Here is a 25,862-nt window from a genome sequence, read left to right on the forward strand (position 1 = left end):
CAAAAGGCAGCGCTATAGTAAAAACAACACAGGAAACAAATCTTGTGTTTGTGTTTATAATAAGTTGAGGAAGGGAAAAGTTGGAAGCAGGCCTGGATATTTCAAGCTGTATGAAATATTTAGAGACTGCAGCCCACTAGGGACCAGTCCCTGGGAAAGAAGCCAGCATCACACCTTCCCTGTTAGAAATCCCATTATTGTTTGTCCTGTGAGGTGTAGCTGCTGAGAACCAGTGCCAAGCCGCAGGCAGTGTTTGTTTTGGAGTTTTTCCAAGGATTACCCACAGGCTTCATTTCTCAGGTTCCTTCCCAGGTAGCTAGGTTTGGAGGGGGGTGGTCAGTAACCCCTAGTTATGACTCTAGACCCTGCTAATTGTGAAGGCTTTTAGTCTTGGCCTTTCACAAAGCCTGTAGTCCATAATAGGAAAACTCCCTCTGGGATTTTTTGTCTTCAGGCTAATTCACCTATAAGGCCTTTGTGAGTTTGGCACTTGCTGGCTCTTATTCGTCATGATAACATTTGCCAGTTGAAATGGTAGCTCTGGGATGCAGAGGGTTGGTCACGCAAGAAACAGGGGATGGGTTTAGTTTGGTTTAAGTGTGATTGTTGTTTAAACTTTGAGCAAGAAGTCAAAGGGCCTTACTCAGGACCTGACCCTACTGCCTTGAGTCTCAAAAGAATGATAAAAAGGCAAGATAGGAAGACCAGAAAGATGGAGAACCAAGATGCCTCTTCTGGTTCAAGTGGTTTACTTACTGTGGACACTGGTGCAGTTTCTTGGCTATGTCCATTCTCATTTTCCTCACTTGTAAAATGAGAATATAGAATTCTCAGTCCAGAAGTAAAGGGGAGAAAACCTGGAAAAATTCATTGTTGCCAGGTGTGGTGACTCACAGGCTCATTTGTAAAATAAGAATGTAGAATTCTCAGTCCAGAAGTAAAGGAGAGAAGACCTGGAAAAATTCATTGTTGCTGGGTGTGGTGGCTCATGTCTGATGTGAGAGGATTGCCTGAGCCCAGGAGTTTGAGACCAGCCTGGGCAACATAATGAGACTCCATCTCTACAAAAAAATTCAAAAATTAGCCAAGCATGGTGGCATGCACCTGTGATACCAGCTACTTGAGAGGCTGAGGTAGGAGGATTGCTTGAGCCCAGGGAGACCCTGTCTCAAGGCAAAAAAAAAAAAAAAAAGAAAGAAATGCAAAGATTGAACAGCTGGTTTCAAGTTTAGAAAAATGTTTTTGGTCACTGGTATTAGCCTGGAATTGATTGATCTTTTTGGTTTATAGCCATTTATTTCACTTGATCAGGTTGCTTAGGAATAAATAAACCATGGACTTTGCCATCAAACAGGCCCTAACTTTGTGATTGTGAGCTCAGAACAGGGTCTGGCCCAGTGAAGGGCAGAGGACTCTAGAGTCAGGACATGTTTGCTAATCTTGGCCCAGACAGTTACTAGCTAGATAATTACCTAACCTCTATGTGCCTTGGTTTACTCATGACAATTGTAACAACAATATGTGGTTGTGAGGATTTTAATGATTAATGCATGCAGAGTACCTTACACAGTGCACAGTGCCCATGGACTCAACACCTTAGCAGTTGTCAATATCATTTCCATTAGATCTGAAAAGCCCACTGTTTATAGCTTGTCCGTCCCTAGAACTCAATTCTAATTACTTATGACAGCTCAAGAATCTCATGACAGCTTTAAGAATCTGCTTTTATAGTGATTCCTAGGGAAGTACTGACAGATTTTTCTCCCTCTCTTCTACCGTTCAGTTGCTACAACTTGCATACTGGATTGAAGTAGAATTAGGGTTAAAAATTGAAAAAGTCAGGGAAAATTATAGTATTTCAGGCTAAGCCTTCCTGGTTACCATGCTGCCTTGCCCTCATGGGACATGCTTCTGTGAATGTAGTGCAATGCAAGGGTAAAGTGCACCGTGATTGTGCAGGTGAATCACACCAGTCTGATGATGACAGAGGCCGTCAAAGAGCAAAATGGCATATGACTTTTCTTTGTGGATTCCAGCATTTCATCTCTGTCATTTGTACTTAGTATACCAATAAAAGAAATATTTTAATTTTACTGTATCTAAATAATCAAATAAAACCCAAAATATAAATGAGTTACTATGTTGATTTGAATTTAACATGTAAAATTTTTATTTTAAAAATACTGCTATTTTAAAGATAATGTTTTATAAAATTTAAAAATCATACCAAGTTATTTGTTGTTTTGATTTGACTGAGGAAGAATAAATGTCTTAAACTTGCAAGCAGTACTAAAGTTATGTATATAGAGTTACTACTGGGTAGGATATTAAATAAAATCTGCAACCTAAAAATCAGTTTTTTTTAATTATAAGGAAAAATTTAATCAATCAATTTAAAGTGATGTATTCTGATGAAGAAACAGTGAATTAGAGGGAACAGGAGACCCATCTTCCCAAATTGAAGCTAATATATGTGAGTCTACTAAGAAATTGATTTTAACAAAAGTTGAAGCAAGGAACAATAAAAATAAGAGAAGTAGTTGTTTTTTCTTCTATTTTATTTAATGTACAAAATGATGCTAGAATTTGTTGGAACTTTTTTTTTTTTCTATCTGTGGGGTAGGTATTCAAAATTCAGATTTTGTTTCAATCAAATCTTTAAAAATTTGACATCTTATCTCCGCATACAAACTTCAGCATACATCTCATTTCTTGAGCAATTTGTTGCAAACTTGAAAATAGGGAGTGTTTGAAGTTGAACAGGGCACAGAAAACTGAGCCAACTCTACAGAGGATTAGGATTAAATCGAGGCTAAATTTTCATGTCTTACTAATCATCTGGTGGTAATTCTTCATAGACTTCTTTCTGATGGTGAATCTGCCCTTCTCTGACATTCAGTGAAACAGTAAATTAAAATATATAATTGACATTCAATAAAACTGTATATTAAAATATATAATTGAATGTTTTTCAGTCCAGAACCATGTTAAATAAAGGCAGTCAACATGAGGAATATTTATTTAACTCTGTTAAATAAATATGTATTTATTTAATGGTTCTTAATTTTTAATAAATATGTATTTAATTGTTATTTATTTAATGGTTCTTAATTTTAACTACATTGTATTTATAGCAAAAAAAAGAGGATCGTTCCTTTTCACTCGCTCATTTTTAGAATCTGGAAGCTGAGAGCTACAGAGATTAAGTGGCTTACCTATAGGCACACACTAGGTTTCTACACGAGGACAGGAGGACCCAGCTTTGTACGACATGCTATGTGACTTTGAACAAAGTAATGAAATTGAATATTAAACTAATTTGTATGTTTAAGATGTTCTTTCATCTCTTTTTTCTCTTTTATGTGAAAGTTTTGTTAGCCATTTAATACTATTTTATTTTTAAATTGATAATAATTGTGTTTAAAACCAAATCTATATAAGACTCACCATATTTAAGTTGGTCAGGAAGAAATAATTTATTTGTGAATTTCTGACACCTAATCCCCGGGGTATATGTTAGGCAATGAATGATAAGTAGGCATTTATGGGTTGAAAGTAGTGGCTGATGGTTATACAGTCTCTCATTCTCTATTTCAAATCCTTAACCTTTCTTATGTTTAAAAAAATACTTGAAGCTGCTTGTGTTATAACTCCTGTTTGAAATATATTTTGTCCTACCGTATTTTCTGTATTGTTAAAAAAAAAAAAGATTCACAGAATTGCATATTTTAAAAATATTAACATTCATGAAAAAAAAAAAGTTGTACTCACTGAAGACCTGGAAAAATGCTGGTCCTAGTGTTGTCACAAATAAATTGTAGGACTTCAGGCAAGCGGTGGTCTCCCTCAGGCTCTGATTCTAACTTCTCAATGGCAGTAGGGGGCAGAAGGCAAAACATGAGCCATAGGAAAATAGTTTCTGGTTTACAGATAGAGAAATTGAAATCAGAGTATACCATTTGGGAAAATTTAATTTTATTTAAAATTTGAAATTTATAAGAATTTATAATGTGACTCTCAGGCAGGCTTTAATCTCATTTGGCAGACTAACCATACTAGTACACTGTCCAGATAGTGATCATTGTTTAATGCAGAATAAGAAAAAATAAACATCTAACAAGTTCAAGCTAAATCAAAGGTAAAGCATGATGTAACTTTTAGATTTTTCTTTTTCTTTGAGACAGGGTCTGGCTCTGTTGCCCAGGCTAGAGTGCAGTGGCACGGTCTCGGCTCACTGTAGCCTTGACCTACTGGGCTCAAGTGATCCTCTCACCTCAACCACCCAAATAGCGCCACCACTCCTGGCTAATTTTTATTTATTTTTTTATTTTGTAGAGACAGGGTCTCACTATGTTGCCCAGGCTGGTCTTGAATTCCTGGGCTCAGGTTGTCCTCCCACTTCAGCTTCCCAAAGTGCTAGAATTATAGGCATGAGCCACTGCTCCTGGCTATATTGTTGTCTTGATTTTCGTTCTATTGATCATTAACTTTAGTATAGATAAGACTGTGGTGGGCTTAGTTTCCCAAATTGATTTCCAAAACTGGTTTTATGCTCACATTAGAATTTTTTTTCTTTTTTGGCATGTTCAGCATGTGAGCATAAACATAAGATGATGCTGCATGAATGTATTGAGCTCACGTCAAGCTTAATTAAAGATTGAGTATATAATATCAATCATTTTCCTAGGCCCACTAGACAGGCTTATTTAATTTATAAACTGTTAACATTGTTGTATGTCATTTGCTTGACATGCTATGATATTAACATCCTGTTTTTCTCAGATTTTCAGGCCCTCCACCTGTCAACAATGTGACATCTTCATATGCACCATACCAACCCTCTGCACAATCATCTTGTCCAAATTCTATGTCCACTTCATCTGTCACCCAGCTGGGCAGCCAGCTCAGTGCTATGCAAATCAACAGCTATGGTAAAAGTTTTATTATTAGTGTTTATTGACTGCCTTGTGTCCTGGTTATTTTTAATGAGAGAGGTTTTCTTCATTTTTAATATAGACATGACTAGGGCATACTGTATCGAAGTAGTATTTGGACATTTTAATATAAAGCATCTATATTATGTATTGCTATAGTTGTTTTCCTGATCATGCTGCCACTTATTTCAAGGTAATTGAAGGACCCTCAGAATACCTTCTATTCAATGATTGAACAATGAAATAAAATATGCTGACTTAACAAATAAACATTAGAACAGTGAAATTACTTTAAGAAATAAAATAAAGATAAGTTTAACCTTGTATTGTTTATGATGGGGACTCAAAATCGGAAATACAGTACTCATTGTTTCACAGTACATTTTAATTATGTGTTTAGATCATGGAAAGAATGGAAGCTCAGATGTTGTGAGGCAGAAAAGAGAAGAACAGGAGAGGAAAGAGTCACAGTACTGAAATTTACATCAACAAAAATGCTGTATATCCTACGAGTCATGGAAATATCCACTGTAATGGCAGCACAGTCAGCCATATATCTAGATGAAGAATGTTTCCATGTTACTTAAAATTAGTTTTTTAAGTATCATTAAAACCCCTCAGAATATTTTCTGTCTTTTGCCAATTTTGAAAGGGAAAAGTCTCCAAAGAAGCAACCCAATTTCCCATGATCAGAGAAAGGAAGACATAATCTGGTTTTACAGCGGTTTCTAATATGATTGGAGAGCATGTTATTGGCCCTTCCCTCCTCTCTGGTTATTTCAACCTAATTCTGAAATTTGTTTGGTCAAGTCACACACAGGATGCAAATAATTTATTGAATGTATAATTTACCTGAGTAATGCTTATTATGTAACGAAATTTTTATATAATTTTCTAGATTTTGTACCAGATACAGATGCTTTAATTATTGCATATATTATGTAATTACACAACTGAGTTAAAATTTATTCTATGAATTCCCTCACTTAAATTAGAAATACTGATTTTACCTTTTAAAAATTTTTCAGGCCAGGCCTGGGGGCTCACACCTATAATCCCAGCACTTTGGGAGGCCAAGGAGGAAGTGTTGCTTGAGCCCATGAGTTTGAGACCAGCCTGAACAATATCATGACAACACTTCTCTATATTAAAAAAAAAAAAAAAAAAAAAAAGAGAGAAAAGAAAAAAAGAACTGGGTGTAGTGGTGTGCTCTTGTAGTCTCAGTTACTTGGGAGGCTGAGGTGGGAGGAGCACTTTGTCCAGGATGTTAAAGCTAGAGTGATCCATTATCTTGCCATTGCACTGCAGCCTCGGTGACAGAGTAAGACCCTATCTTAAAAAAAATCCTATTGTATAAAATAGCGTTTGTTCTATTTTCTGAATGAAGATTTCAATTTCTGGCAAAAAACCCAAACATGGATTTCTAAGGGTGTCCTCTAGCTTTATGTCAGAAAAACAAGCATCTCTGTCATGTACTTTGCAGAAGTCAGAGAGTTGAGATATGTGGTATTTAAGTAGGCTGATCTTCTTTCTCACACAGGTTCAGGCGTGGCTCCTGCAAGCCAGGGACCCCCTGGCCCTCTGTCAGTCACATCATTCCAGACTCCTCCACGACCTCCACAGCCGTCCATTTTGCAGCCTGGATCTCAGGTTCTTCCACCACCACCCACCAAACTCAATGGTCCTGGTGCTTCACCTTTGCCTCCGACAATGTACAGGCCAGATGGGCTTGCTGGACCTCCTCCTCCAAATGCCCAGTACCAGCCCCCGCCTCTTTCAGGCCAGACCCTGGGCGCTGGATATCCTCCACAGCAGGGTAAGGCAGGCAGGGTTCAGGGGAAGGCTTTGGGTTACCCAGGGGGACCCTTAACTGAAAATCAACTTTGTTCCTATGTTACTAGGTCTCTATCACTTACTTTTAAGAAACGGTATTTTGAAGAGTGTGGCAAGAGCAAAGAGACGGGGAAACCACATTCATACTTGACAGCCTGCCTTTTTAAATAAGATGAAAACTACAACATGATTGACTGAACAGCATGATATTGTCAACAAATCTTACATGCTGGATTTGGGATGATAGTCATTTCTCTTTAAATTTTTTTCCAAGCAGCCAACTCTGGCCCCCAGATGGCAGGCGCACAGCTCTCTTACCCAGGAGGCTTTCCTGGAAGTCCTGCACAGATGGCTGGTCCACCACAGCCCCAGAAGAAGCTGGATCTTGACTCTATCCCTAGCCCAGTAAGTGCTCTTCTCACTCTCACGGTCTCACTCACAGAGGAGCATTCATTGTTCTCAGCAACTCTTCAGTTTGTTAACATTTATTCTATTCATTATCATAAAAGTTAGGAGATACTCATCACATAGAGGGAAAGCTTCCCTTCCTTATATGTGTGTATGGGGGAAGGCATGCTCGGGTTATGGGCATACTAAAGGTCTCCATGAAAAAGCAGCCTATATAGATTTTTTTTTGGTGTCATATAAACTTGGCAGTGTCTGTAATGTTTATATACATATTTTGGCAGTATCTGTTGCTGTCTAATGAGTAATTAACAGTAAGACTATATCCTATATAAGCATGCTATTTTAGATAAAGGATCCTTTTCAATAAGAGAAACCCATAAAGTATATTTTACATCTTGCACATTAAAAAATAAAATTGTTTTATGTAAAGTTAGAACTAAACTCTTCACTCCAGTGACTTCTTTGAAGGGTTACTCTTTAATAATTGTATTAGTCAGCTTTACAAGGTTATTCTGCATAGCAAACAATCCCCAACTTTGCTTACAACTGCAAAGATGCATTTGTCACTTGGTTTACATGTAGGCTGCAGTGGCTGCAGATTGGCTTTAGGCTCTGCTTCATCCGTCCTTATTCCAGAATCCAGAGTGAACAGGCACCCACTACTGAGGACATGCTATTTTTTGGCAGAGGAAGGAAAGAAAGAGAGCTGGCCAAAACATACAACGGCGCTTAAAGCTTCCACTCATGTGCCCTTGGCTGAAGCAAGTCATAAAACAAAGCTCAATGTCAGTGGGGCAGGGAAGCTGCCAATCTTGTGGCACTGGGATGTAAAATCCTTTCAGAATAATAATGAAATTGGCCACAGTTAATTTTGGGTCTTTGAATAGGTTCTATAAATATAAGCAGAAGAAGTTAGAAATAAACTAAGGAGCACGGAAAGCTACCATATTAGCTCAGTAGCTTAGCACTACTATATCTTAATACTCATGAGTCAGTGGATTCCCTGAGCAGTTTTGCTAATTTGGGCCAGGCTCACCTGGTTTGGGCTGGGCTTGCTCATGCATCTGGGGTCAGCTGGAGGCTTGGCTGAGGTGTGGATGGTTTAGGATAATGTATTAGTTTCCTGTGGCTACTATAACAAATTTGTAACAATTTACCACAAATTAGGTGACTTAAAACAACAGAAATTTATTCTCTTACAGTTCTGGGGACCAAAAGTCCAAAATCAGTGTTGGCAAGTGTGCTATGGTTTGAATATTTATCTTCTCCAAAACTCATGTTGAAACTTAATCTTCAGTGTGGCAGTATTGAGAGATGATTGGGTCATGAGGGTTCTGCCCTGGTGAATAGATTAATCCATTCATGGATTAGTGGGTTAATGGATTAATGGGTTATCATGGGAGTGGAACTGGTGGCCTTATAAGAAGAGGAAGAGAGACCTGAGCTGGCACGCTCAGCCCCCTTGCCATGTCATGCTGTGACGCTTTGGGATTCTGCAGAGCCTCCACCTGGAAGAAGGCTCTCACCAGATGTGGCCCATCAACCTGGGACTTCTTAGCCTCCATAACTATAAGAAATAAATGTCTTTTTTTTACAAATGACTGTTCCAGATGTTCTGTTATAAACAATGAAAAACACACTAACCAGTGCTGTGCTGCCTCTGAAGGCTGTGGAGGAGAATCTGTTCCTAGGCTCTTTCAGCTTCTGGTGGCACCAGGTTTTCCTTGGCTTGTGACCATATGACTCCAGTCTCTGCTTCTGTGGTCACATTGCGTCCTCCTCCTCTTTGTGTCGTCTTCTCTGAGAGTCTATCTCAAAATTCCTCTGCCTCTTTCTTATACATGTGATTCCATGCAGGGCCAGGATAAGCTCCTTCTCTCAAGATCCTTAACGTCATAAAATTCTTTTGCCATATTAGGTAATGAAATGGGAAAGGCTCCCTTGTGCCCCTCGCAGGGCATGCAGTGAGAGAGTGGCTTACTTCTTCAGTACCTTGCTGCTCAATCCTCTAGGGGACCATACAGACAGGCAGGCTGTGGGGCTCTGGCTCCCATGACAGTGTCTAGGGGTGGATGTTTACAGCTCTTGAAGCCCCGGTGGACGTGTGTTACAGGGTGCTCTTTTAGTTTGCCGTCTATAGGCGACTTGTGTTAACCAGCTCAATTAGACCTCTTCCTTATCACAAGGACAGAGGGATTTCTGTATCCCAGGTTTTTGCCTTGATGTACTGGAAGAATTGGATCACATGTGGGCTTGGAGAATGAGTCCAAGGTTTTATTCAGTAGACGTAGTGCTCAGCAGATGGGGGAGCCAGAGGGAGATGGTTTTCCCCTGGAGTCCCGCCACTCAGTGGCCCAGGCTCTCCTCTGACTGCCCTGACCAAACTCCGCCTTGGCCCGCCCATGGATGGCCTGCCAGTGTGCTGGTGTCTGTCAGTGTGCTCTTTTACTGGCATGCTCCCTCAACATCCTCTTGCTGTCCAACTACTTGTATCTTTATCCACTGATGTGTTCCCCTGCACGTCTGGCTGCCTGTGTGCCTACACGTTAGGGACTTGGGTTTTTATAAGCCCAGGATGAGGGTGTGGTGGGCTAGGGTGGTCTTGAAAAATGCATCATTTGGTGAAAGTAGGAGTGCCTGTCCTCACCTAGGTCCGTGGGTGTAGAGCCCTAGACAGGAAACTGCCTTTCTCCACCCAGCACTTCCCTGCCTGCCTTCCGTATCAGTAATATTCACAGATTTCAGAGATTAGGACATGGACGTATCTTGCTGAGGGCCACTACTCTGCCCATCACAGTGTCATTTGTGTATCTTGTGTTTGGTATCCATCTGTTGATGGGGGATGACCAGGCCATGTTATCAAGCAGGGTACACTGGGTTTGTTCATGGGGTGACAGACATCCAAGAGGGAAGGTAGGAGTGTGTATGGCCTTTTGAGGCTTAGGCTTGAAACTGGCACATCACTACTTCTGCTACATTCTCTCGGCCAAAGCAAGTCACAAGACTGCCTCAGATTCAAGGAGTAAGAAAATGGACTTTGCCTCTTGATGGGAGGTGGGGCAAGGCAACATTGAAAAGAGAATTATACAGGGAAGCGTAGATAATATTGGCTATTTTTGTAATCTGTCACTTTATTTGAATTTGAAGATTTGTAATACTATCTACTGCTATAACATGTTAGAAATTAAATTTTGACAATTCTTATTGTCTTTATTGATAATCATATTGCCAGTCATTACTTTTATGGCTTAAAAGAGGGAGGGAGATTTATTTTAATTAATAATTTTACTTGGTTATGGGAACGGAATGGGAAAGTTAGGGCAGCAGGCTGGAGACCTAGGGAGGAGTTGATATTGCAGCTCTAGTTTAAAGGCATCTGGAGGCAGACTTTTCCTCTTTCTCACAGAACCTGTCTTTTTCTCCTAAGGCTGTCAACTGATTAGTTGAGTCCCACCCACATTATGGAAGGTAATCTGCTTTACTCAAAGTCTGCCTGTTTAAATGTTAATTAGATCTTAAAAATACTTTAACAGTACTTCACAGCGCCATCTAGATTAAGACTGGTGTTTGTCCTAAAAATGGCCTAGCCAAGTTGACACATAAAATTAACTATCACATCCCCTTTCTCTTGCATCATCTACACTTCTTTGAAAATGAACTTAATTTTTTCTCTGTCTAGATCACTCTTGTCAGAATATATATATCCTATGATGCCTCTCATCATTAATAGAAGAAGCTTTCCTTGGCCTCTCCCCAAACCTGGATTCAGTTTCCTCCCATCTCTTGGCTTGCTTTTATAGCAAGAAATCTCCCAAAGAGTTGCCTATATCTGCTGTTTTCAGTTCATCTCCTCCCACTCTCTCCTGATCCTATTCCAGCTTAGATTTTATCACCACAACCCCACAATACTGTGCTAGTCCAGTTCCCAATGACTTCCTGTTACCAAATCTAATGGTCTATTCTCAGCTATCTTGTGACTTGACAGCAGCAATTTGACACATCTGTTTACTCCGTTCACCTTGAAACAAACTTTTACATTTGGCTTGTGGGATTCCACCCATTTGGTTACATATCTGCCTACAGCACTGGAGGCCCTGTCTCCTTTGTTGATATCTCCCCATCTCTCTTATCACCTAGTGTTAAAAGTGTTCTAAGGCTTAGTCTTTGGGCCTGTCCCTTTCTCCATTGACATTTACTCTCTGGATCAACACTTCTCAAAATGTGCTCCCAGGACAGCACCATCAACATCAGCTGGGAGCTTATTAAAAATTTATGTTCTCAGGCCTCAGCCCAAAGCTAGGGAATCAGAATCTCTAAGGGTAAGACCCTGGAATCTGTATTTCAACAAGCTCTTCAGATGATTTAGGCACACTAAAGTATGCAAAGCACCACTCTAGGTAATCCCATTCATTCTCATGGCTTTGAATGAGAATGCAGATATTCCTAGTAAAGACCTTTTTCCTGAAATCCAGATCCAATTCCATTCTTCTAACTCCTCAGGCCAAAACCTAGGAATCATCTCTGATTCTTCCTTTCTTGCACATCTCACATTTAGTTCTTTTGCTAATTCTCTTGGTCCTACCTTGTCTATTCATCCTGTTCCAAGCCTCTACTATCTACCTACCTAGGTTCTTCTAAGAGCCTCCTAATTGGTCTCCCTACCCTTTTAGTCTACACAGAGTAACCAGAGTCATCCATTCGAATGCTAAGTCATATCATGTCATGGCTAAGAAAGTCAAAACTCTAGTTAAAAACCAAAGTTCTTACAATAGTCTGCAGGACCCTACATTATTGGCCACCCCTGGCTCCCCTACACCCGCCCACACCCCCCCAGCCCTACTTCTCACTTGGTCTCTTACCACTCTTCCCCACACCCTTTGACTCAACAATACCTGCCTCCTATGCCCCTGCCTCAAGGTCTTTGCACTTGATATTTATTCTGCTTAGATGCTCTTCCCCTAGGTATAGGCAGGGCATGGCTCATGTCCTCATTTCCTTAATGTCCTCATTGCTCATCCTCAGTCTCCCTGGTACCCCATCCATTTCACTCCATATCCACAGCACTGATTACTGCCTGATGTTGGGTGTGTTATTTGTACATTTGTTTACTTATTTCCTGTCTTCCACACGAGAATGTCCACTCCATGAGGATTTGGTTTTGTTCACTGCTGTGTTTTTAACACTTAGAACAGAACTGATACATAGTATATGTCCATGTATTCCTTGAATGAATGGGCAACAAAAGCAAGAAGGAGTAGATGCTGTGACTCATCCAGGGCCATTATAATACATACAGACAAATCAGTCCAATATTTATTTTTATCTTAAAAGTAATTAAATAGTGATATCAGATGGGACCTGTTTATGCTCCTATTACCAAAGTAACGTGCTTTTCCAAACAAAATTTTTCCTTCTGGAAAGAAAGATGTAAAGTCACATTTACTGGGCTTCTGCTATACTCCAGTCCTGAGCCAGGTGCTTATTACAACATTTTTGGGTGATGGTTTTAGACAAATTTTAAAAGTAAGGAAACTTATCATCATCAAAACTCTTTCTCCCTCCCTTTCTGTGTCCATAAGAGGATTATTCCGAAGTTGGGTGCTTTCTGCTCCACTTTATCTTACCTCTCCAAAATTCACAATTCTGCTAAGTAGCCTTTTTTGTCTGGCACACACATCCTCTTGTTTTTCCCTTATCCTTGCTCATTTATTTCAAGAGAATCACTTCCTTTTTTTTTCTCTTTTCCAATTCTGTTTTATGAACCCAGAATGCTCCATTCATAGCTGATAAGTATAATCGTAATTCTAGCAGCACATCTTCTGAAGGGAAAATGTGCTTCAAAATGCCTTTTGAAGTAGTTTCGGAATTATCAACAATCACTGTCATTAAATCTAAACCCTTCAAGTACCAAGTCACAGTCAAAATTGCTGTTGAAGCTTGTTTATTTTATCTCTAAGCCTGCTTTTCAAGAATGTGCACTTGAGGTAAATAAAATAGGTGTAGTATTTTTTTAGCAATTATCAGAAATACTTTAATATCTCCTAGTCTTTGTAGTATTCCATCCAAGATCTGAATTAATTTAGAAATATAATTACTACTGATAACACTGTTTCTTTGGAAGCAGGGTTTTGTAAATTGCAAATGGATGATTTAAAAATTAACTTTTTGGAAATATAGTTGATTAAAGACTATGTTCAATATGTTCTGTATATTATGCATACTAATACATTATCATGGCTTTTACCTCACTTTCATATTTGACTCTGTTAGTTGAAATGATTGTAATAAATATTGAAAAATATAAAAAGGACTCTAGGCCAGGTGCAATGGCTCACGCCTATAATCCCAACACTTTTAGTGGCTAAGGTAGAAGAAAAGCTTGAGCCCAAGAATTTGAGACAAGCGTGGACAACAAAATTAGACCCTATCTCTACAAAAAATTTAAAGATTAACTCGGCATAGTAGTGCATACCTGTAATCCCAGCTATTCAGGAGGCTGTGGCAAGAGAATGGCTTGTGCCCAGGAGTTTGAGGCTGCAGTGAGCCCTCTTCACGCCACTGTACTCTAGCCTGGGCATCAGAGCAAGACCCTGTCTCAAAAAAATAAAAAATAAAAAACAACTCTGATTTTAATGAATCCAATTAAGCTTGTGGTCAAAATACAGAATATAATTATAGTGTTTCCGTTTCTCTGCTTCTAGTCTCCGCTCATGGTAGCTTTAGTCTTATCTGTGTCTGACAGCTGTTATGTTTGGAGCCATTTTATATTTTAATCTAATAATTCACATCCTAAGAAATTAGGAGGGAAGATCTGTAGACTTAAAGGCAGGCTAAATATGTCATCAACATTTCATAAAACCAATGTTGTCAATACCAGCTGGGGGCTGGATTGGATGGAATGGGAGGGAAGATTAGAGAAAGCAACATTTCAGAGTTTGGCAGAAGGCAGTTTTCATATTGCTAATGGTTTTAGGAGTATTAAAAACTGCATCCTTAGGTGCAGTTTGGACACACTATTCCAGTCTGGACACACTTCCTGTTTCTCCATTTTTTTTCCTCTTATTACATCCCCTCCATTTTTTTTTTCCTTTTATTCCTCCTTGTTTCACCTATGAAGAAAGAAATAAGGGAAGGGAGAAGATAAAGAGGAAAAGATAATTATTAGGATTTTTTCTTGTTCTCTTTTTAACTCCATATTACTAGATTTTGCTCATAATTTTCATCCCTAAACAGAATAGAGAGACATTTTGTATCTCTTATGTTCTTCATCAGTAACAATTGTTTTTAGTAGAGAAATATCAGATGTTTCCACGTTAGATGACAGAACATACGAGACTTTTGCTCCTGTTGACTTCTCAACAGTGGGAAAAACCACATGGGATTGCTTTACTGTTTGTGTCTTCTATCTCAAGGAGCCAGGGATGCAGTTGGGGAAACTTGAAAAGCAAATTGAAGATCAAAAGGCATTTGAGGAGAAAGTTAAGGTTTTTATAGGTTGTATATTATAAATCATCTCTTCTGAGATAATTTTTAGCCTTTTAGAAGTTTCTTTTACTTAAAAAAGTGTTTATTTATTTATTTTGAGATAAAACCTTGCTCTGTCGCCCAGGCTAGAATGCCATGGCATGATCAAAGCTTATTCCAGCCTTGAACTACTGAGCATAAGCAATCCTCCTACCTCATCCTCCAGAGTAGCTGGGACTACAGGCAGATGCCATCATACGTGGCTAATTTTTTAAGCCTTTTTAGTAAAGATGAGGCCTCACTCTGTGCCCAGGCTGTTCTCGAACTCCTGAGCTCAAGTGGTCCTCCCACCTTGGCCCCCCCAAAGTGCTGGGATTACAGGCGTGAATCATTGTGCTAAGCCAGTATTTCCTTTAAATAGTTGTTTTCAATTTATTTTCTTACCAGATTTTTTTTTTTTAAAGAAAATGCTGGCCAGGTTTAGTGGCTTACACCTTTGACACCAACACTTTGAGAGGCCAAGGCAGCAGGATTGCTTGAGTCCAGGAGTTTGAGACCAGCATAGGTAACATAGGGCGAGGAGATTCTGTCTCTACAAAAAGATGAAGAAAAGAAATTAGCCAGTTGTGGTAGCACCCACCTGTGGTCACAGCTACTTGGAATGGCTTGTGTCAGGGAGGTCAAGGCTGCAGTGAGCCGTGATTGCACCACAGCACTCCAGCCTTGGTGACAGAGTGAGACCCCGTCTCAAAAAATGAAAAAACAGAAAAAAAAGAAAAGAAAAGAAAATGCTTACCTATGTTCCTAATAAACAAATTCGATAAAAAATAAAGTTCTCTGAAGGGTCACGTTGTCAGGTCTGAAGCTTAAAAAATTGCAGAATAGAATTGGAAACTACTATTCTAAAATTGTAACCATTTTAACTGAAGACACGGTAGGTTTTTCCATGACAAGTTGATCTGAAATGAACTGAAAGGATTTAGAAATGCCAGTTTGTGTGAATGTGTGAGACTGTGTGTGTGTGTGTGTGTGTGTGTATCTCTGTGCATGTGAATATTGAGAGGGAGGGGGAAAGGAGGGAGGAGAGAGCAAAGGTACTCTCTAAATTGAATGTTGGGAAGTCTGAACCTACTTTAACCAGCTCTTGATGTCTTATTTATCAGATTCAGGTGATCGAGAATGATAGAGCCAGCAGAGGAGGACAAGTTTATGCCACCAACACCAGAGGCCAGATCCCTCCCCTGGTCACTACAGATTGTATAATACAAGACCAAGGTATTTGTTTTCAATTATACCATTTATTAAGGTTTTAAAATTTCTCACCATTTTTAAAGCAAATACACTGACACCCTTCAATAACGCTTTTAATGATGAAAAACCCCATTATAGCAGATAATGAACCAGTTCTCCATTAATCCCTCAAGTACCAAGAGAGTGCTGTCAACTGAATTTTATTCTCTGAGTACAGAAGTCTAGAGAGTTTCTAGTGAGATGCAGAACAATAGATCTGCTTAATACAATTATTTATTTTAATTTATGGGTTTCATTTGGTTTATACCCTACTTTGGTTTAATTTATTCACTATGTTGGAATGCTGGCATGAGCAGAGCAGTAAGGGATTAGACTCTTTGAAATGTCAGCAGACCTGGTTCTAGCCCAAACAACATTTTCTAAGCAGATCTTATTAACATTTTGGGTTCTGTTTTCCCACTTTTAAACTGGGAAGAGAAGCTGAGCTGCATCTCTACTGACTGTTCCATACATTTCAGCACAAGAATATATTACCCTATTGTTTATGGCAAGTTAAAATATAGCCTGATGAAATCTGATGTCTGAGATTCTGAATATACCATTTTAATGGATCATGTACTTTATCCTAGAAACATAAAATCAGCATACAAACAAGCAGTTTGTCTCATCTCAGAGTTGTTGAGTTAGCCAAGTTCTAGTTGGGGATCATCTCTCTATCCTCCGTGCCGCCTTCAGAGCTAACCTTATAGAGCAGGCAGCATAAGTGAGGTAGAAAGAGATTTTGATTGGGAGAATTCAGACTCCCCTCCTCACTGCTCAAGTGAACTTTGTCTATCTCACCTGTCTCTCAACCTCAGCATCACCCTCAGTAATATGTGGAGACTAAGACTGGCCCTGCAGAACCAATGTAAGGATTAGAGGTGACTGTGTGTGTGTCTTTGTGTGTCATATACACAGAAAGGTTTCATGTAAATTATAGGTGTTGTAGATATTAATATTAAAACAATTCAGATCACTTCATTTATTATTCCAAAAATAGTTTGTGCTTCCTGGCCTTTTGGTAAGATCTAGCGTCAAAATAATTTGTTTCTTCCTCATTACTTAGAGAATCCATTCCAACTAGTTAGATGAGTTTATATTTGTAAAGCATTTAGGGCTTGGTAGATAATAGGTTGAGTTATATGAAATTGTTGATTTTTTTTCTATCATTGTGACCTATACAAGTGGCAATTTCATTTCAACCTAATGATAAGTGTTACGTAAGTGTTTTAATATCTATTTTATTTAATATTTAAAATAAATATAAAATTTGGGGCTTTTTTTCAACCTAAAGAATATTCCTGATCAGCGTCATCTCCCACCTGTTTCTTCCTTTACAACTGCCTTAATATACCAAACTCATCCTCTTTCTCCTCATGTCTCTGATTCTTATGTGTACTGTTTTCTCTGCAACAGCCTGAGGATGGTTTTTTGTTCACCACTGTATCCTTAGAAATTCACCTAGTACCTAGAACAAACTAGTTGACCAATAAGACTCTCAACCCTTTACTTGGGAAACATTTAGTTCCTCCAAACTCAATTTAAATTTTCTCTTTGAAGTCTTCTCCAGTGTCTTTTCCCATAGTGCTTCATTTATATATCGCCCCATCACATTACATTTTACTGTGGAGATAGGTCTCCCCTACAAATCTTTGAGCTATCTGGGATCAGAATTCCACTTGTTCAGAACTTCACTCATTCATGGCATACATCCAGAAAGTGGAAAGTGTTTATGCAGTACCTATTATGTGCCAGGCCTCTATGCTAAACCTGAGGTTAATAATATAATAAAAAATAGACAAATTAACATTATTATTATTATAGCTAATAATTGCAAGTACTTAGTATGTATCCAGACAATTTTCTAACCACTTTATATGGAATAATTCATTTAATCCCCCCTATAATGTTGTGAGATAGGCATTAATATCATTCTCATATTATAGAGTGGAAAACTGAGGCACAGAATGCTTAGGTAATTTACCTAAGAGATGTAGCTAGTAGGAAGCAAAGCTATAATTTGAACTTGAGCACGGATGCAAATGCCTGTGTTCTTAACTTCACTGCATCTATTCAGAAATAAAAGACATGGCTCTTTTTTTTAAATGAGTGAACAATCTGTCAGGGAAAAAGAGAAAACTAAATATTAATACAGTGAGATGAATGTTCTAATAGAAGGATAAAAAGCATGTTGCCATGAAAACTTAAATGCGAGGTCACCAACCAGATAACTGACCCAGCCTGTCTTTGCTCTAGTTGGAGACACCTGAACTGTGTCTTTAGTGAGCAAGTGTAACCCACAAAACTAGGGAGATGGGGGAGGGGAGGGTTGCCAGGCAGAGGAGGTGAATGTGCTAAAGTATGGTAGTGAGAGAGAGCATAGTACATGTCAGGTAACAGCATCTGCATAGTTTTTTGTTTTTTGAGTGACTTGTGGGTAGTTTTAAAATTGTGGTTAAATCTCTGTGTGTGTGTGTGTGTGTGTGTGTGTGTGTGTATATAACATAAAATGTATTATTTTAATCATATTTAAGTGTACAATTCAATGGCCTTAATTATATTCACAATGTTGTACAACCAAATCCTTCTTGTTACCTGTTTCTAGAACTTTAAAAAAAATCATCTCACACTGAAACTCTGTACCCATTAAACAATAACTCCCCATTCTTCCACCCTACCTGGCCCCTGTTAGCCTCTAATTCTACTTTCTGTCTCTATGAGTTTACTCTAGGCACCTCATTTGAGTGGAATCATACAATATTTGTCCTTTTGTGTCTGGTTTATTTTACTTAGCATAATATTTTCAGGATTCATCTACCTCGTAGCATATATCAGAATTTCATTCCTTTTTAAGGCTGTGTAACATTCCATTTTTTATACATACCACATTTTGTTTTCCATTCATCTGTTGAAGGACATTTGGGTTGTTTCTACCTTTGGGCTATTGTGAGTAATGCTGCTGTGAATATTTATGTACAAGTATCTATGTGAGCCCCTGCTTTCACTTCTTTGGCTTATATACTGTACCTAGAAGTGAAATTGCTGGGTGGTATAGTATGGAAAAAGTATGAAGGAAGGAGTGGGTGAGGAGGCAGGACTAGTAAGGTGGCAGGGCCTGATTCATCATTATTTCTCCTTAGCCTGCAGCCAAGCCCTGGCAAGATATGAGAGCAGGCCTGGTATGGAGGCCTGATGTGGAGCAGGCCTGGTATCCTTTTGCTATGAAGTCCCTTTATCTGGCCTGGCTTATTTGATAATAGTAATACACTTTTTAGGATGTAGCCCAAGGTTCTCAGACATGTATATAAATTCACAGACTAAGTAGAATATACAGCTGGAAGGAATCTTGAACTTTATTTGCTCAGTTCTCTCACTTTACAGATATAAGGGTAAGACCCAGGGAGGTTAAGTGGCTTGCCCAAGGCCATACAGCTGGTTAGGATCAGAACCAATAAAGATAAAATAGTCTTAAACTTTAAAATATTATTCCTTTGCCTTTGGCTACAGGATCTTATTTTAAGATTCTACTTGTCCTTTGGTTCCCATTCTTCAAGAACCTGTTCAAGCACTTCATCCTTTGTGTAGTCAATTCTGGTCCAAGTGACAGTCATTGTCTCCTTTGTTCTGTTTCTTAACCTGTTTGCTCTTCTGTGATGTTTACCATGCTATGTTGCAATGATCTATTTTTACTATCACTCTTTCCAACTAGATTGTGAAGCCAGAGACTTTACTCTATTCTGTTTCTAAGCCCTTGCATGGAGCTTAGCTTAGTAAATGTTTAGGGAATGAATTTATTGAATGTTTTCAGTCAAATTATCCCATAATGCTCTTTACTAAGCATCTCAAAAAGCTTCAAATTTTAGTTCCTAAGGTTGCTAAATTATCCACTGTAGCCAGACCTTTTATGCCCCACTGTCATATACCTGTTTGTAAAAATAAATTCTCAGTTGCTTTTTCAAATTTTATTCTTTGTGCACGTTATCTTCCTGAACAAAGCATTTGTTTAGTCACCTTTAGAGCTCATTCATTTATGCATATTTCACTGTCAAAAAAGATAACAAATATCCAATTTCAATATTGTAATTTTAACAAGTAAAATTGAGTGCAATGGAAAATTAAAATAAACTTTAAAATATTTTTTAAATTATTAGTTCACAGTCTCTACAGCATTGTGTAATAATGATAATGGGGAAAGTGTTGTCTAAATATGAAACAAACACTAATAAGCAGTTAAGCATATTTACATTTATTAATATTATCTAATAGTTCATTTTCTTTTATTCCTGCTGCCAAAAATCTGGTTTCATCCTCTATTACTGCTCACCTGAGCTCTTAAAGCAACGGACCAGCTTACCTGTCTCTATTCTTTTTCTGCTCCTAGAAGCTACCTAACTTTGGGCAGATTGATTTTCTTCAATTACTTATTTGATAATTTTACCCTTGCTAAAAAAAGTTCTTTTTTTTTTTTAACCCTTGCTAAAGAAATGTCACCGTTGTCCATGGGCAGGCAGGGTTCGTCTCAACTCCTTATCCAGCATTGTCGGCCTTGACAACCTGGACTCAATTTTTCTGGGATGTTGTAGAAAATTATAATCGGTTCTAATCCTACTTTTGCCACTTACTAACTCTTTAACCATTGACAAATCACTTAATCTCCTAGTGTCTCAATTTCCTCCTCATTAGAGTAGATTATAAATATATTAATCTATAGAGTTATTGTGGGGCTAAATGAGTTTACATGTAAGTCTTAGAATGATGTCTAACACGTTGGCTGCTATTGTTATTATTATTATTATTATCCTTGTTGTTAGTACTATGTCTTCCCCTTCTCTCAGATGCTCTGCAGAGGAGCCCAAGGACTGGGTTCAGCCTGCAGTCATGTTAATTTGCCCTATACAGTAATTTCTTTTGTTTCTATTGTAATTAACTGTCATTATTTAAAAATCAGAATATGTTGTATAAAAATCCAGATTTCCAGTTTGTCCTAAAAACTGTGAAATCTGGCACTAGTAGCTTGGAAATGAGCAGAATAAAAGCATTCTTAAGTTCAACCTTCCGTTCATTTCAGGCCTGCATCTGTGTAACGAAACATGGCCAGAGAAAGTCTCACAACCCCACTGCAATCTCTGTTTAAACTCAGGACCATAAACTTCCCAACACACTGTATTCCCCGGTCTTTTCACTTTTCCACTCTCCTTAGTGACTATTTTACACTTTTTCAAAACCTGCAGCACCTTCTCTCACATCTTTCTTTTAGCCGCTTTACATCCTCCTTTTAGGAGGAAAACTTCCATACACCCCCCTCCCCCGACCACATGGACCCCCTGCCTCAGCACATCCTCCCACTGTGGCGGCCTGTGTTTGGCCCTCAGTGAGCAATCTGTGTTCTGGTCAAAAGCCAGCCTCTCTCCCTGTGCACTACTCAAGTGTATTCCCACAATAAGTCTCCACTCTTCTTCTTAAATCACCAATATTTTTCTTTCTACAGAATGATTTCCATCTTTTTAAAAAAATCTTCTCCTATCTTAAAATATAAAAATGTTTTCTTGATCTGCTTCCCTTACCAGCTAGCACTCTTCTCTTTCCACCCCTCTACAGCAAAATTTTGAAGGACTATTGCCAATTCTTCTCCTTCTGTTATCTCTCAAACTCATTCTGAGCAGATTTTCCCCCAGCATTCCACCAAAACTGTCACTTTAGCATCTCCAGCAGCACCATCTGGCATAGATGATCATGCCTCCGCATGATATACGTCCTAGGCTCCTCGTTTCATCCTCCTCAGTCCTTTGGCTGCTTTCTTCTCCTCCTCTAATCTCTTTATCTTGGAGGACCCCAGGGCTTAGTGCTTGATCATCGTCTCTTCTTTGGCCATAATTATTCCCTTGGTGGTTTTAACTTGGTTTCATGGCTTTAAATACCATCTATATGGGAAGAATTCCCAAATGTGTATTTCCAGCCCAGACTTCAGCCCAGTCTCCAGATGCACATATCTAATTGTCTACTCAGCATTGCTGTTTCACTGTGTAATAGATTTCCCAAACTGGACATGTCCCAGACTAGATTCCTGTCTCCACCTGCACATCCGTTAAAACATCCCTTCCCTTCTTGCAGCCTTTCCTTTGTCAATTGATGGCAATTTTATGCTTCTAGTTTCTCAGGCCAGTAACCTTAGAGTCATTCTTCACCATCACGCTCTCTCATACCTCATATCGTCACACCTTATACATCATGCCCTTTAACAAATAAGTCACTGTACCTTCAAAATACATCCAGAATTTAGCCACATCTCAACAGCTATACTGCTATTGGGCTGGTACTGCAGCAGCGTCCACATGGTCTCCCTGGTTCTACTCTTCGCCACTGCAATCCATTCTGAAAATGCAGGCAGAGGAACCTATATCACATAATGACACTCCTCTGTTCTGAAGCCATCAGTGACTCCCCATTTCATTGGGAGAAATGTCGGAGGGCTTAAAATGGTCTCAAGAGTCTACCTCATCTGGCCTTTAGCTTTGCTGAACTCCTCACCAGCCTGGCCCCCCATAGTGCCTCCGTTCCAGTTCCATGGGCCACCTGCTGTCCCTCTACTCCAGGAGTATCCTTCCCCAGATACCTGCTTGAGTAAATCGCTTGCCTCCTGTGACTCTTTGCTTGGATGTGAACTTTTAAATAAGGCCTACCTTGTAAGTATTTAAAATTGTAATCTACCTCCCACTTCTTGGTACCCCTTCATAGGTATGCTTTTTCACAGCATTTATCACCTTCTAATATCCTATATAATTGTCTGTGTCATCTACAAGAATAAGCTCTGCAAGCACCTAGGGCAGAGCCTGAAATGTTGTAGACACTCAGTGAACATTTGATGATTACATTCCTTTAGTCATAATTTCATTTCAAAATTTATTTTAGATAAAGTATTCTAGTGTTAAATTATTCTTTATGTCATAGATGTTGTTTTAACACTCGTGTATGCCATGAAGTAAAGATATTTGGTCAGGAAGCCTAACATCTATTACAAATAGATTAGGGTGTTTTTGAAAATAATATTTCTGTTACAAGTAGAATTTTCATTTCTAAATGCAATTTCCAAATTTAGAAAAAAATAGACAAATGGCATCATATTTGATAAAGTATCACTTGGTAATATGAAATGATATACAAATGCTTACCTTTCCCATAAGCAGATAGAAGAAGATGAAGAGGAAATGATTGCGATTCAAAAATTTTGTTCTTTCATATTTATATGCCTCTTTGTTTTATTTTTTCCATTGAATCTAAATACTTCTCAAATCTATAGTAAGGCTATATTAAGACTCTGCTTATGGAAATTAATAATAACTAAGATATTTCTTTTATGTCTTTGTAGTAGGATTCAGAGTATTTTTATTTTGTAAGAAATTATAGTGTTCCTAGAAATAGATTGTAGAATTGCACAATACTACTTTAAAAAAAAAAATCATGAAGAGAGTTTTTACAAATCAGAAAAAATGCAATGCGTTATCTAGAAGTACCTTTATAAATATTTGAATATCTTAGGGAAGGTTTTTTTTTTAAACAAGCTTTAAGTGTATCCTTTTGAATGTTTTAGGAAATGCCAGTCCTCGATTTATCCGTTGCACAACATACTGTTTTCCATGCACGTCAGATATGGCAAAGCAAGCTCAGATTCCATTAGCTGCTGTCATCAAACCCTTTGCCACCATTCCTTCAAATGAGGTAAGAATGATATGTAATAGCAATTCAATAATTTATCAATTCCAAAATTACTCTTTTCTAACAGTTTTCTTATACATTATTCAGAAACTGGAATATATTTATATAATGTAAAAACATCTAGTCACTGAATTCATCAGGAAAACAAATAATAGAACAAGCTATGGGTTTTGGCATCCTGTCCACAAAATACAGATGAACTAAGTCATTTTTGGCTTATTGTAGTAATGCACATGTACAGAAAATATAGAATGTCACACGGTAAAAGTATCATGACTTGTCATGAGGCCCTTATGCTCTAGTTTAGAGCCCTGACATATAGGTGTTCTGTTGAGGGAAGATGATAGATCTATAGTCCTTGATCTATTAGAGCAAATCTTACTATATCTGCTTTAATTATCACTGGGCCAGGATACTCATCAACTCCTACTTAAAGATTAGAAAGCATGGGGTAGATAAATCTGTGTATATTGATTTGAAAATATGTGCCTAACATATAATTGAGTGGGAAAAAAAAGATAAGAAATGATTTACATTTAAAATCTGCAATATCAGGATGCTGCTAGTGGGTATTTGAGCTAAACTTCCAGAAATAACCTAATTCCAACCTACGCTGCTGCCATTCCTTCTTTTGATGCCCCAGAGTGATGGATGCCCACATACACACAGAGACACAGGCACTATAGCAGAGCAAGTCACACAGGTGAAGAAAAGCTTGACTTGCAGCTGGAGCTGTGACCATAATCCATTGCAGTATCCCTATAAGCTAGGCTGAACCACAGATTCCTCTTGCTGCACTAAAGCCCACAGCCCCAGTATTCCCTCCCAGCATAAACCTCAGTCTTAGATCTAATGATCCTTTGAAGTAGGCTGATCCAGTGCACACCTAGCAGCATCTGAGCAAGAGGCAGAGCCATGTGCAAGAGAATACAGATTCGTTCCCCTTCTTGGTCTCACCACACCAGCTGGTATGGAGAGTAAAGCCGTGTGGGGAAGGGAAGGAAGTGAGAGGAAGCTGTGGTGAGCGGGGCTTACTTTATGTCCCCTGAGGGAAAGAAGAGAGAAAAGAGAGATGTGTGATGTGTGCGGTGGCTTTTATACCCTTCGGGATCTTCACTTACTGTCCTTATGAGTGTAGTGTAGTGCTGCCAACACTTCTTTTTGGTAGTAGAGTGAACTGGCTTAGAGTAGGTCATGGGAGAGGCATTGAACTGTTGCTAGAAGCCAAACTTACAAATGGTATCATTTCATATTTGCAGATCAAGATGTACATTCAGTATTTCCTTTACATATTTTAACCACAATCTCTTCCATGATGGTTCTGGAAATTTAATATAATATTAACATAATTTAATATAATATTTGTAAACTCTTTATTAAACTCACTATGTTTAGTATATGAGGTAGACCAATGTGTATTGACAAAGAGATGTTGCTACGTACAATGTATGCATTTTAAAGAATAACTTAACTAGAAGTATTTTCAAAGCTATTTTCAACATTTGGTTTTGAAAATTTTTAAACATACAGAAAATCTAAAAGGATTTCATAGTGAACACCTATATCCCTGTCACCTAGATATTACCATTAACATGTAACTACACTTGTTTTGTCACATATCATGATGTTTGTCCATCAACCCAACTTTTTTCTTCTGATGCATTTCAGAGTAAATTGCATTTAGACACTTCACTCTCCTCCAGAATGCATATCATTAACTAGTGTTCAAAATTTGCTTATGGATTATTTTCTCATGAGGAAAACTTCATTTACAATAAAAATGTCTTAAGTGAACATTTATTGAGTTTTGACAACTGTATATACCTATGTAGCCCAGCCACCTATCAAAACAGAACATAATTGTTACCCCAGAAAGTTATCTCATGCCCTTTCCTAGGCTGCCCCCACCCCTTCACATAACCTCTCTTCCTTGGCAGCAGAAAACAATTGTGATTGTTTTCTGTGATAGATTTATTTAGCCTATTCTAGTACTCCATGTAAATAGAATCATAAAGTATGCACTATTTTGTACAAAGGTTCTCTTACTCAGTGTAATGTTTTAAAGAGCCATTTTGACATTGCATGTATCAGTAGTTTGTTTTTTATTGCTGAATAGTAATTCATTGTGTGAGTTTACCACACACCCTGGCCTCCTAATAGAGGTTTTAGGCTGGGCAGAGTGGCTCATGCCTATAATCCCAGCACTTTGGAAGGTTGAGG

At 38.4% G+C, this 25,862-nt stretch overlaps 1 protein-coding gene across 4 annotated transcripts in view; it reads left to right on the forward strand.

Moving 5' to 3' along the window:
• SEC24D (SEC24 homolog D, COPII coat complex component) overlaps positions 1-25,862 on the forward strand; it is a 104,596-nt gene that overhangs the window by 11,732 nt on the left and 67,002 nt on the right. For 3 of the 4 annotated variants that reach the window (XM_064383923.1, XM_064383924.1, XM_064383926.1), the window contains 5 exons: positions 4,783-4,931; positions 6,475-6,750; positions 7,042-7,172; positions 15,803-15,914; positions 23,518-23,645. In XM_064383923.1, coding sequence (XP_064239993.1) covers positions 4,783-4,931; positions 6,475-6,750; positions 7,042-7,172; positions 15,803-15,914; positions 23,518-23,645 — 796 coding nt within the window. The remainder of the gene's footprint in view (positions 1-4,782; positions 4,932-6,474; positions 6,751-7,041; positions 7,173-15,802; positions 15,915-23,517; positions 23,646-25,862) is intronic. The other variant, XM_064383925.1, reaches the window with a different exon arrangement.

This window comes from Aotus nancymaae, unplaced genomic scaffold (genome assembly GCF_030222135.1).
Source record: "Aotus nancymaae isolate 86718 unplaced genomic scaffold, 86718_ANA_hifiasm-v0.15.2.pri h1tg000033l, whole genome shotgun sequence".
NCBI lineage: Eukaryota > Metazoa > Chordata > Mammalia > Primates > Aotidae > Aotus > Aotus nancymaae.